The 12,747-nt window shown below is 44.0% G+C and overlaps 1 protein-coding gene across 2 annotated transcripts in view; it reads right to left on the bottom strand.

Moving 5' to 3' along the window:
- CLPB (ClpB family mitochondrial disaggregase) overlaps positions 1-12,747 on the bottom strand; it is a 136,379-nt gene that overhangs the window by 79,177 nt on the left and 44,455 nt on the right. For both annotated transcript variants that reach the window (XM_019744405.3, XM_074335827.2), the window contains one exon: positions 7,571-7,674. In XM_019744405.3, the coding sequence (XP_019599964.1) occupies positions 7,571-7,674 (104 nt within the window). The remainder of the gene's footprint in view (positions 1-7,570; positions 7,675-12,747) is intronic.

Raw genomic sequence — 12,747 nt, 5'->3', positions numbered from 1 at the left:
TTCACCCCAAAGAGTTCACTTGCTGGCCAGAAACATATTTTTCTGTTTCCCACCTCTGAATGTTTTGGACATAACACACCCCCGTTCTCTGCTCATACCCAATTGCACCCCGCTTCAGGCCCTCCATAGAACCTTCTCATATAATACTTTAAGGCTCAAATACCACTTTATTTCCTTGACTGCTTCAGCCAGAGATGACCTTCTCTGCATTCTGACAGTCCTTGTTGTCTGTACCTCCGACTGGATTCTTGTTGAGTATTGTCTTGGTCATGTCTTCAAACTCAATGACTATTAATTACTGTTCTTGCTGGCACCTTACACTTACATGATACCTTGTATTTTCTCACGTTCTTTCGTAAGTACTTCAATTTGATCTTTATAATAAACCTATGGTATAAGAGATAGTCTCTACAGATGAGAAAAATCAAGGCAGATAAAGAAAATTGTCCCAGGTCATGCAGTTAGGTGACGGACAGACATTCCTTGGACTCTAAATACTGCTTGGCTCTCCGTGGATAATCGTTTCTACCACTGAAAAGGATTCGGAAGGCTGTGTGAAAGACTGTGAAGTTCTCATGAAGTTCCCTGAGAGTATGATGAGGATGACGATTATGACGTAAAACAGAAATTTACATTAATGGAATTCCATCTATGTTCTAGGCTTTAGGCGAGGGATAAATACACTATCTCTAACTCTCAATAATCTTTATTTTACAAATAAGGAGACTGAGCCTCTGAGCGGTGCAGAAAATTGCCCTAGGCATCACAGCTATGAAGCGTTCTGTACTCCCGTAAGACCATGGCGTAAGCCACAGCCTCTGCAGGAGTGAGGCTTAAAGTGGCAAAACAAGGTCTCTTCCAGGGAGAAGGTTCAGATGAGCTTTGTAAAGCAGTTCAAGCACAAGGCCACAACTAACACCGGTATTCTAGACCATGCTATTCAAAGAGTGGGGGCCTGTGAGAAATGCAAAATCTCGGGTCCCACCCCAGACCTACTAGATCAGAATTTCTGGGAGTGGGGCCCAGCAATCTGTTTTAACAAGCTCTCCAGGCAATTTTTATTTCCTTGGAAGCCTCATTACCCCCATCTAAGTCCGAGCTCGCCCAGGGCATACATTCTCTCTGCTGTGCCTGGGTAGGGCTGGGCACGCAGTGGGTGCCAGGTGGTTGTCTCATACTAAATTGATGAGCTAGGATGAGCCCACTCCTTGGCATGTCCTGGGGAGGGGGAGAAATATCACAGGGCGCAGTTCCATTACCACCAGTGGGGACTCCTAGCCAGCTCCTGAACTCCAGGGCACTTGTCTACTGGTTTGTGAGGTGCCAGCCTGCACCACCCTATTCCCCATCTGAAGACACAGAGCTGGGGAGGTCAGCTTCCTGGACCTGCAGCCCCTCGAGCTGTGGGAAGGAGCCACCTGGGCAGGTCCAGCCTGGAAAGCCAGGCCCTCTACCCCCAGAAGGGTCCTATGCCAACCCAGCCTCTACACAACTCATCTTTATTCAGCTGCCACTTGGAGCTGAGAAGAGAAGTTGATTTATAGTCTGCTGTGGCCACGTTTCTGCCGTGTTTTATTGTTTTAATTGTACATATGAGAGGCGCTGAGTACTTGCTTGCATTTCTGACAGCCCCAGACACCCAATGTTTATAACAGTTACTTACAAGCAGCCAGCGGCATCCCCGGCTGGGCGACTTGCTTTCTGTTACCACTAATTTACTGCCTCCTCCACCTGAGGATTGGGGCCCATCACCCATCAGCCAGCCACAAGTGGAACTCTCCCGGAGTGGGGACGGGTGGGGCTCAAGGCCTGAATGTATGTGGCCAAGATCAGGGAATGAGCTGGTAGAGAAGCAGCAGTGATCCCTGTGCTCCCCTCCACACGTCTCCTCTGCGTGCCTTTGCTCAAGCTGTGTCCCCTGTTTAGAGTATCTTTTTTCTCCCTCCTCTTTACCCTCCAAAGCCCAGCTCAAATCCCACTTCTTCTAAGTACGTTACTTGCTCTGACAGTGAGCCTAGAGTTTTCAGAACCTTAAAAATGGCATGGCTCACAGGGACTTTGGAGGTATAATCCCATGTCCTAGGGCAGGAATACCCTTCGTAGAATCCCTGATGGACAGACATCTAGCCTCTGTCAGTGGCCCCTCAGTCAGAGTTGCTCAGTACCTCCAAGGCAGGAGCTGAGCCTGCCTTACACCGAGCCCAGACCCACCTCCATAAAGAAATTCTTCATCCATGCTTTACGTATGATTCTCTCTAGTTGCCCTAACAATCCTATAAAATGGGTACTGTTATCCCTACAAATGAGAAAACGGAAATTCAAGAACCTTAAGTCACTTGATGAAGATCACACAGCTAGGAAGTGACAGGGTTTAGATGAACCCTGACTGACTGGCACCAAAGCCTGACCTTTCTCTAGGACACTATCATGCCTCTGTAGATGCCACTGAGGGCTGGGGAGCAGGGACGGAGGTAGTCAGGCCAACAAGGTTTCTATGCCAACGCTCCCGCATCACGGGCACCAGGCTTGCCCTTTACTCAGAAACCCGAGCACTGACAAGGGTGGAAGAGCCTGTGATGTGCCCAGCTGAGCAGGCTTCCTGCTGAGGAACAATGGCCACATGTAAAACATGGGAAGCGTGTCACTAGGAACGGGGAAACCAATTACAAAGTCTCAGCAAGGAGGGCACAGAAGTTTCTTGCGCCCGTTCCGAGCAAGCAGAATGGATATAGAGCCTCTGAGAGAACATAAGATAATGTCTCCAGCGCCATCTGGTCTCCTCGTCTGGATCCTCTGTTCCTCTTCACACGTTAAACACATGAAGTGCTGGTACCTGAGCGGGAGACTTGTCCTCTCATCCCCTCTCTTTAACTCCTTTCCTTGGGCAGTTTCAGTCACATCCATTGTTTTAACTACCAAACAAATGCCGGTGACTCCTAAATCCCTATCTCTTGCCAGACTTCTCCTTTGAACTCCAGACCCACACATCCAACTGTTCACCCAAATCAGAAATCAAGGTGTCACCAGGGGCACCTCCTTTTCTACCAATTCCTAGATTCCACTGAGACTCAGCCTCTTTCTAGTATTTTTCTAACATCTGTTTTCTCTGTTCCCAAAGATCATTTTAGAAATCCCCAGAAATTATAAGTGCATTTTGGGGGAGAGGAGCTTCTCATCCAATTCTCCATCCTTTATCATCCTCTAAAAATCAAGAGCCATTGCTCATTTCTCCCCTCCAATTCATCCCCCACCCTGTCACAATGGTCCATCTAAAATGCAAATATAAACTGAGCATGACCCTGCTTAAAATCCTTTGGCAGCTTTCAGAAAACAGTGTGAGCTCCCTAGAATTGCCTTGCAAGGTCCTTTCCTCTTGGAACTCCGCTTCCCTCCCCACTCTTACTCCTTGCTGTTCTTCTCAGCACGGTGGCAGAAGATTCCACCCGTCACCCACCCACCCCATGTCTCTGCATGTGTTGCTCCTTCTGCCTGGAAGGTCCATCCCTCTTAGTCTGCCTGGCAATTTCTGACTCATCCTTGAGACCCAATTTAAAGTCACTTACGCTGTGACACTTCCCAGACACCTGCCTGACCTGAGGGGGAGCTTACTACCTGTGTCAGTGCTCCCTACATCCTTTGTACATCCACCTTTGCATCTACTACTCTACACTGTGGTGCCTTGTTCATAGGTCTGGCTTCTTTCATGACGGAGGGGCTATGCCATGCATATTCATGTTTGTATTCTCCGCATCTGGCAGAGCGCCTGAAACTCAGTAAATGCGGGCTGAATTATAAATAAATAAAAGTGATAAGCAATTATAACTGTAGGACTCTACAATTCACACATCACATACTTTATCTCTTCATCTTCTCAACAGTACTGATGAGGCAGACAAGGGATATATATCAGGGAGGTCTTGCCAAGGTCACAAGCTATAACTCACCACCTCCCTTCAGTACTGAGCATAGGTTGCGGTCCACAGAAGTATCCATTAGAAATTTAGTGAACTTGATGGACTTTGGCACGGACTCTATGCTCTAATAGTGAAGGACCATCCAACTTTCCTGAGCTTGTGACTTTCCTGTGAATTTGCCCAGACACATTTTGGGCAAGGGGCTTGCACCTCTTATTCTGCTCCACCTTCCTCACACACTCCCGTAAGTCGGGTAACTTCCTGTGAAAAAGTCAGTCTAATCTAAAGAAAGGAGAACCAACCACAGGATTCTTTTGTTTCTGTTTACTTCATCAATGAGAATGAGGGAGAGCGGGGTACAGTGCCTTGAATATGGGAGGCAACCAATAAATACGGGATGAATGGATGAAAGAAGGAGATATCTTTAAATGGAAAAAGGAAAGAAAAATATGGCTAAGGAGGAGCTAAAGGCCTAGTCTGCCAAGGAGAAAGGGGAGCCCTGAGATTCACTAAAGGACTGCCACTGTCTAGCTGTAGAGCCCATGAATTTGGAGAGCAGAACAAACACATCCAAATCAACACACCAGGGAAAATCAGATGAGCTGCCAGAAAACTGTGGCAGGCAAAGGTAGCCTGGAATTTTCTTTTTTAAAGTGCAGAAGAGAGGTAGATCTTCCAAACTATAAAACAGTGAGTTTATCTTGACAAAATTTCTAGAGTGTATTTTTTTAATGATTCTTAAACACTTAGGCATCACAGTATGGGTCCCATAAGGATGAGAAGACCACGCCAGAATAACCTAACATAACATCCTTTGGGAAAGGGCTACTGAGCAAGAAATATGACAAATGCTAAAAATATTTTTATTTTAGCAAGAAATCTGAGAAAAATCTCTTAAAATTCTGTGGACATGATAGAGAAAGGAAGGCTAAAAAAAAAAAAGAGTTTGGTGGATTTACAGTTGTGAATGTTGAATAATGCTCCAAAATCATCCTGCTCATGTGCTCCAGGGCTCTGCACTTCATAGAGTCCTTATAAAGATTCATAGAGTCCTTATAAAAACCAAAGGCTAGAGCGTAAAGCACACGGTGGTGGGCATCTTGTCTAACTCGACAGCGCCTAGAACAGTGCCTGCTATACAGAAATGTGATCAGTAAAATTTTTAAAAACTATTTTTGAATAAATGAATCCATAGAAAGCCTGTTCATTAAATTTGCAGGTGACGCAGAATAAGAGTTACTTAATATTTTTATCTTTATTCATGATGGATACAATAGCCTTTTCCACTATTTTTGTTGTCTATCTACCTACCTACCTATGTACCTACTTACCTAGAATGTAGGCTGGCTAGAATAAAGTTCAAACGATTCAGAGGAGGTTGACAAAAACAAAGAAAGAAAGGAGGAAGGAAGCAAGCCAGCAGGTAGACATTGCTGAGTTAGACAAGATCCCTGCCATCATATAATTTTTGCGCTAGTCTTTGATTAAAATGGAAGGAAGGAAAGAAGGGAGTTAGAAGGACAGAGAGAGAGGGAGGGAAGGACGGATGGAGGAAGGAAGAAGAAAATATCTAGAACAGCTCAACTACAGCCTCTCGATCAAATCCAGCCTGTTGCCTGTTTTTGAAAATAAAGTTTTTTGGAACATATCCATGCACATTCGTTTGTGTATTGTCTATGGCTGCTTCTGCACTACAATGGCCAAACTGAGTAGGCACAACCAAGACCAAAGGGCTCACAAAGCTTAAAATGTTTACTATCTGTTTCGTTTTGCTTTTCAGAAAGTTCGCTGACCACTGATCTAGAATATTGAATATGATCTAGAATATTGAACGGTTCTCTGGGGAGAACCATTAGAACACAAAGGTATAAAACTTGAATGCAGGGGGTAGAGATGGGTGCAACAGCAGAGGATGGACCAGATGGTTTCACAGCTCTGAGATTCTATGAAATCAGAAATACTTACTGAGCCCTGCTGGGATCCTGAGAGCAGGAGAGAAAGCACTCCAATAATCAATCCCTTCCCTTCTTCCTGGCCCTGCCCTCTCAGGAAAAGCTCCTCCCTGCTTTCTGGTGAGAGCATCTGAACAGAAGACAGAGCTGTGTCTGAGTGAGGAGAGGACAGCTCACAAGCTGAGTCCCCTCACAACAGGCTGCAAATATAGGGCAAGTTTGGTACTCATGACATTCTCTTCTGTTTGAAACATAAAGTGAACATAATTCCTCCAGTTCATTGGGGAATCCAAGGAGGCACAGGTCATGGCCTGTACATGGAACTGTCAGCTGAGGAGGAATGAAAAGACATGAGCAGATAAGAGTTCATATAATCATACAAAAGGCCAAGACTTACAGAACATTCAAAAGAGCAGCAGAGGGCAGGTTGTAATAATTGCCAAGGACGGGGAAGGCTTTGAGGAGGAACTAACTGCAGCAATGGAACTTGACGGAGGGAGCAGCTTTAGAGGCGGGGAGGTGGGGAAGGACAACTTCTGGGCAGCGATGCTCTGATGCTCTGGGCATCCCCTCATGCTGCCGAGGTGAGAACCCTGCTGCAGCAGCAGCGACACCTCCTCTCCCTGGGCTACCGTACCCACATCTGTACGGCAGCGTCCCTGGCAGCGCTGATGGCTGTGTGCACTGCTCCCTTGGCTGAACCTCCCGCCAAGTCAATGTTCTGACCCTCAGGCAGTCAGCATTGCTGCCTGTCCCCCTGGCTTCACTGTCAGCCCTGAAGCAGCCACTGCTCAGGTGCCGTGTTGCTAGACACTGAGAGGAATCTCAGCCTCTGCGAGCGATCCAGGATACGGGCAGGCAGCGGGGCCAGTCTGGACAAGCAAAAGCTCAAATACTCATTTCTGTCTGCAGTCAAAGCAACCTGCCCTTTTCTCGACCCCACCTTTGAAAAACTACTCACTCGAGGCAACGCGGACTGACTTGCCCAGGTAGGTACTCTTGAACAGACAAGTGACCAAGCCCTAGTACAGGTGCACACAGCCTCTTTCTTCTTCTGAAGTCCAAACAACCACCCATACAACATCCCGGGTAGATATTGATGACCATTCCATTTGATAAGCATAGACCTCAAGACACAGACAAGGTCCACTATTAGTCCTGGGTCATACAGTAAGTTAAGGGCCAGTCCCAGAGATAGGACTGGATTTTACACACTAGAGGAGGAAAAACAGCAGCATTCAGAGTAGTGTTGAGGCACTTCTGAGGCTGAAGAAACCAGTGAGGCCACTTTCTAGTTCTGGGACCGGGACGGGACAAGGGCAGTCTGCAGGAAGTAGAAGAGAAATAGATCCACATTCCATGCAGTTGCCTTAATTATTTTATGGAAACCTGCTCCGTCGCCTGCTCATCTGAGGCTCCACAGGCTAAGGTGCTTTTGGGAGAACACCAGTTGGAAGGCTCCTCTGCCATTCATAAAATCAAGCCTCTAATTTATTCCCCAAGACTTCTTACATGACATAAATGATAGGCCTGAAGGACTGTGAAGGCCATCTGTCCCGAGCCCTTTGGGTTCTCCACGAGTTCCCAGATGATAAGAGACTTGCAGGCCCTCACCCTGCGTTGCTGGTAGAGCTGGCACAGAGCTGGCTGCCTGGTAGCAACAGGGAGGAGAGTGCTCAGAACAGTGGGGGAGCCTGCACTTACCTTCCAAAGAATGGATTCCCTGCTCCTTGGCGGTTTTGTAAACACTGCTGAAATCGTCCCCAAGGTTTGGGTCAGCACCAGCAGCAAGCAGAACCTGCACCACACTGAAAGAAATCAGAAAGTCAAAAGTGTCAAAAGCAGGAAAGGCCCAGAAGGAAAAGACCCAGATTCTGAAGCATGTTTGGAGATTGGATTTGCCTCTGCTCATAAGAGATACAATGGAAAGAACAAGAACTCTGTGAGTACCAAAGATGGGGGTAGGAAAGCTGGCTCTGAAACTTACTGGCTGAGAGACTCTGGACTGGCCAATAGACATATGAAAAGATGCTCAATGTCACTAATCATCAGAGAAATGCAAATTAAAATCACAGTGAGGTATCACCTCATACTTGTCAGAATGGCTATCATCAATAAATCAACAGACAATGAGTGTTGGCGAGGATGTAGAGAAAAGGGAACCCTTGTGCACTGTTGGTGGGACTACAAATTGAAGCAGCCACTATGGAAAACAGTATGGAGGCTCCTCAACAAGTTAAAAAGAGAACTATCTGTGACCCAGCAATTCCACACCTGGGTATTTATCCAAAGAAAATCAAAACACTAATTCGAAAAGACATATGCACCCCTATGTTCATTGCAGTGTTATTTACAATAGCCGAGATATGGAAGCAACCTAAGGGCTCATCAACAGATGACTGAATAAAGACAATTGGATATATACAATGAAATATTACTTGGCCACAAAAAAGAATGAAATCTTACCACTTGCCACAACATGGATGGACCTAGAGGGTATTATGCTAAGTAAAACTCAGACAGAGAAAGACAAATACTGTATGATTTCATTTATATGTGGACTCTAAAGAACAAAATAAATGAACAAAATAGAAACACAGTAATAGATACAGGGAACAAACTGATGGTTGCTAGATGGGAGGGAGCTGGGGGGTTGGGTAAAAAAGGTGAAGGGATTAAGAAGTACAAAATAGTCACAGGGATGTCAAATACAGCATAGGGAATATAGTTGATTAAAAAAAAGAGACAGCGTCTGGACAAGTTACTTAACACCTCTCTTAAGGCTTTAGTTTCCACAACTATAAAAGACAAAGTGTTTATTCAACAATTACCTATCAAATGCTTACTATGTTCTAGTCACTGTTCCAGGAGCTAGGGTCCGTGCCTTCATGGAGCTTACAGTCTTCTTGGAAGGACAATTTAGCATAAAATTACAGCAAAGTGTGATAAAGGCTATGATGGAAGAGATACCATTTGCAGTGGGAAACCAAGAGAGGGCATCAAGACAGGCCTCTCCGAGCACGTGGTATTTAAGGGACTGAAGACGTGAAGGCTGAATAGCTAGACCTGGGATAGTGAAGTGGGAGGACCCCATGCATTTACGAATCCTGGAGGCAAAAGAGCACAGTGCTTCACCCAAAGCAAGTGGAGCTGCAGTAGAGAGTGTAAGTGGACAAACTGGGGGAGATGAGGTAAGCCACTGAAGGGCTTAAAGGGGGAAGGAACATGACAACATATGTTTTTTCTCCCCACTTCAAAAGATACACATACTTTAAAAACTGCAAACTATATTGAAATATTAAATTAAAAAATGAAAGTCCCCCCGTATAGCAATCTCCTTAATCTCATTTCCAATGGTAACCACTGTTTCTAGTTTGGGGTTTTTCCTTCCAAACCTTTGCTATTGGAAGAATCACTCCAGTGCCTGTGTGAGAATGGACCAGAGGGAGTAGGACCAGAGGCAGGAGCCTCCACAGGGTCCGTATAAGGCTGAATGAGGTAAATGTATAAAGCACCAAGCATAGTGTTTCACCCAGGAAGTGCTCTCTATGTGTTAGCTTCCCTTCTATTATGTAATGTTTCTGCGAAGCCTTTTTTTTTTCTAATACAAAAAGGGCTCCTTGTGTTCACTATAGAAAATTCAGAAAACGTACATAATCAAGAAGAAAATGTTTTAGAAGATACAATATCCTTCCAGCTTTTTCAATATATACATACTTTTTTTTTTTTTTTTTACAAAAATGGGATCATACAAGGTCGGATAATTAAGTTTCGAACTCATCCTAGAAAAAGTGCTACCTACCTCACTGCTGAATATCACTACAGTCACCTATGAAGTGCTCCCCTTGGGAAGCTATGCACCGACAAGAGCACCTAGTCCACCCTTCAAAGCAATTCTGGAACTCTTTTTCTGGAATGGCCATCAGAACTGTCATCATATTACCCTTGATGTCCTGAATGGCATCAAAATGTCTTCTTTTCAATATTTCCTTTATCTTCAGGTAAAGAAAAAAGTCATTGGGGGCCAGATCAGGTGAGTAGGGAGGGTGTTCCAATACAGTTATTTGTTTACTGGCTAAAAACTCCCTCACAGACAGTGCCGTGTGAGCTGGTGCATTGTCGTGATGCCAGAGCCATGAATTGTTGGAGAAAAGTTCAGGTCGTCTAACTTTCTCATGCAGCCTTTTCAGCACTTCCAAATAGTAAACTTGGTTAACTGTTTGTCCACTTGGTACAAATTCATAATGAATAACCCCTCTGATATAAAAAAAGGTTAGCAACGTCATTGCAACAAGTTTGCAAACTTCATTGTCAGACCTCGTATATAAACTCTCTAAACACACATATACATATACCTTCCATGTTTTAAATATTTGTCTACCACATTGTTTTTTAATGACTGCATAGTATTCCACTATAAGACTATTCTACACTCTAATTAGCCAATCCTCTATTGCAAAACAATTACATTATTTTTTAATATCTCAATAACACAACAGCTCTGATTATTTTCCTTTGGATAAATTCCTAGGAGATGAAGTTCTAGGTCAAAAGTATAAGCATTTTAAAGTTTTGATGAATATTACTATTAATAAATTACCTTTCAGAAAGATTCTCACTAGTAAAGGATACAGGAGAGTAACTGTTGTGCTTTCCTTTCACCAAAATAGGGTGTTTTCTTTTTCATAATGTGTTAAGAAAATGGAATTATACTGCTGTTTCAACCTGCATTTCTTTGATGAATAGTGAGGTTGGACTTTAAAAAATATACATGTTTAACAGTCATAGTGTGTTTCTTTTCTCACAAATCCCTCATTCATGTCCTTTGTCCATTTTTTTCTTTGAGTATGTTAATCTTCTGCTTACTGACCTTCAAAACTGTTAATGTTTTTGAAGGTATAAGTGGCAAGGATTTTACAAAATCCTTTTTAAATTATCGTTCTCTTTTTAAATTATTGTAACTATTAATAAGCATAAGTACAGTTTTAGTTTTTCTCTTCTTTGTTAATTTTTCAATATCTGTAACCAGCAGTGTTAATGGTTTTCCCTGTACTACCTGGTTTGCATTTCATTTCTTTTAACAAGCACAGGACCTGGCTCGATTATTTGCAAATGGATGAATGAATTTCAATAATTCCCATGCACACAAACACACAGTCCTTACAGGTAAGTCAAAGAACCAGAACCATCTCTCATATAGCTGAGGTTCCTCCACATCTGATCTAACATGGTCAGGTGAGTCTCTTGTGTCTATTCACCTTACCTAAAAGGATCTTAAGAATTACCTGTCATAGGTAATTTATCCAGGATATGGATTAAGATCCCAAAGAGAAATGAGAAGGGTCTCTAAGCAGCTAAAATCCATGTCTAAAACTTATTTAATTCAGAGCAGAGTCTGTCAAGTTCTCACTTGGAAACTACTTACTTTTTTTTTTTTTTTTAAGATTTTTTTCTTTTTAAGATTTTGTTGGGGAGGGGGGAACAGGACTTTATTGGGGAACAGTGTGTACTTCCAGGACTTCTTCCCAAGTCAAGTTGTTGTCCTTTCAATCTTAGTTGTGGAGGGCGCAGGTCCGGTTGCCATTGCTAGTTGCAGGGGGTCTGCCCACCATCCCTTGTGGGAGTTGAACCAGCAACCTTGTGGTTGAGAGGACGTGCTCCAACCAACTGAGCCATTCGGGAGCTCAGCGGCAGCTCAGCTCAAGGTGCCGTGTTCAATCTTAGTTGCAAGGGGCGGAGCCCACCATCCCTTGCGGGACTCAAGGAGTTGAACTGGCAACCTTGTGGTTGAGAGCCCACTGGCCCATGTGGGAACCGAACCGGCAGCCTTCGGAGTTAGGAGCATAGAGCTCTAACCGCCTGAGCCACCGGGCCGGCCCCAGAAACTACTTACTCAGTTTACACACCCTTTGGGTAAGATTGGCACTAGTTTTCCTGTTTCCCAGAAGATTAAAAGCCAAGAGGGTACAAAAAGGCTGTTATAGATAGGCAAACTAACTGAAGGTAGTGAGGGAAAATATCTGATAACGAGGTAGTGTGGCACAGAGGTTAAGAACATTGGCTTTAAAATCTGGGACAATCTGAGCATCAACATGAATAATGACAGCAATGGATTATAACCCACTGAGTGAAATTAAGATTCCACGAGTCCATATTGAAAACAAATTAATAAGTCAATGGGGGAAAAGGAACAGCTCTTCCTTATGGTAGAGAGACAAGTAATAAATGTAGAAGAAAGCATGAAATTAGAAAATCATTATTTTGCGATGTTGTAATTATCAGGGATAACAAGAGTAACTAGCTCATATGGCTGTGTTAATGTATGTAAAGTATGTAATGTGTGCACAGTGCTAAGAACAGTGCCTGACATCTAATAAGTGTTCAATGAACTTTAGTTATTATTACTCTGTACCTGGCCCTGTGGGTGGGCTGTGAAGAAATCAAGAGAAGTATGAACTTAAACTGGGAAGACAGCCTGCCATTTTGTAACAAGTACAGAGAGACCTGGGTTCAAATCCAAGCTCTATCATTTACTGACTGTGGCTGTGGACAATTTAGAATACCTCTGAGACTCCATTTCCTTACCTGAGCTGCCTCCCGGTAGGCTCTAAGTATATAACACTGCATAGTGCCCGGCACACAGAAGGACCTCCAGAAATATGAGCCCTCCACCCTTTGTCCACGTAACCTTGGTGATAACAGCATGAGTTTGGGCGGAAGTGCACATCAGATCTGTACCTGACCACCCCCAGGACTCATGCGGGCACAGCCCTATATTAAGCAGGCAGCTCTTCTAGCTTCTGTACAAGCTGGTTGCTTTAAAATCCAAGTGAGAAGCGTTGTCGATCTAAACTCAAAGGGACATAATTTGGTTAATGCTC

The sequence above is a fragment of the Rhinolophus sinicus genome, chromosome 14, assembly GCF_057876585.1.
Source record: "Rhinolophus sinicus isolate RSI-liver-muscle chromosome 14, RSI-T2T, whole genome shotgun sequence".
NCBI lineage: Eukaryota > Metazoa > Chordata > Mammalia > Chiroptera > Rhinolophidae > Rhinolophus > Rhinolophus sinicus.
This window is presented reverse-complemented; position numbering and strand designations above follow the sequence as displayed.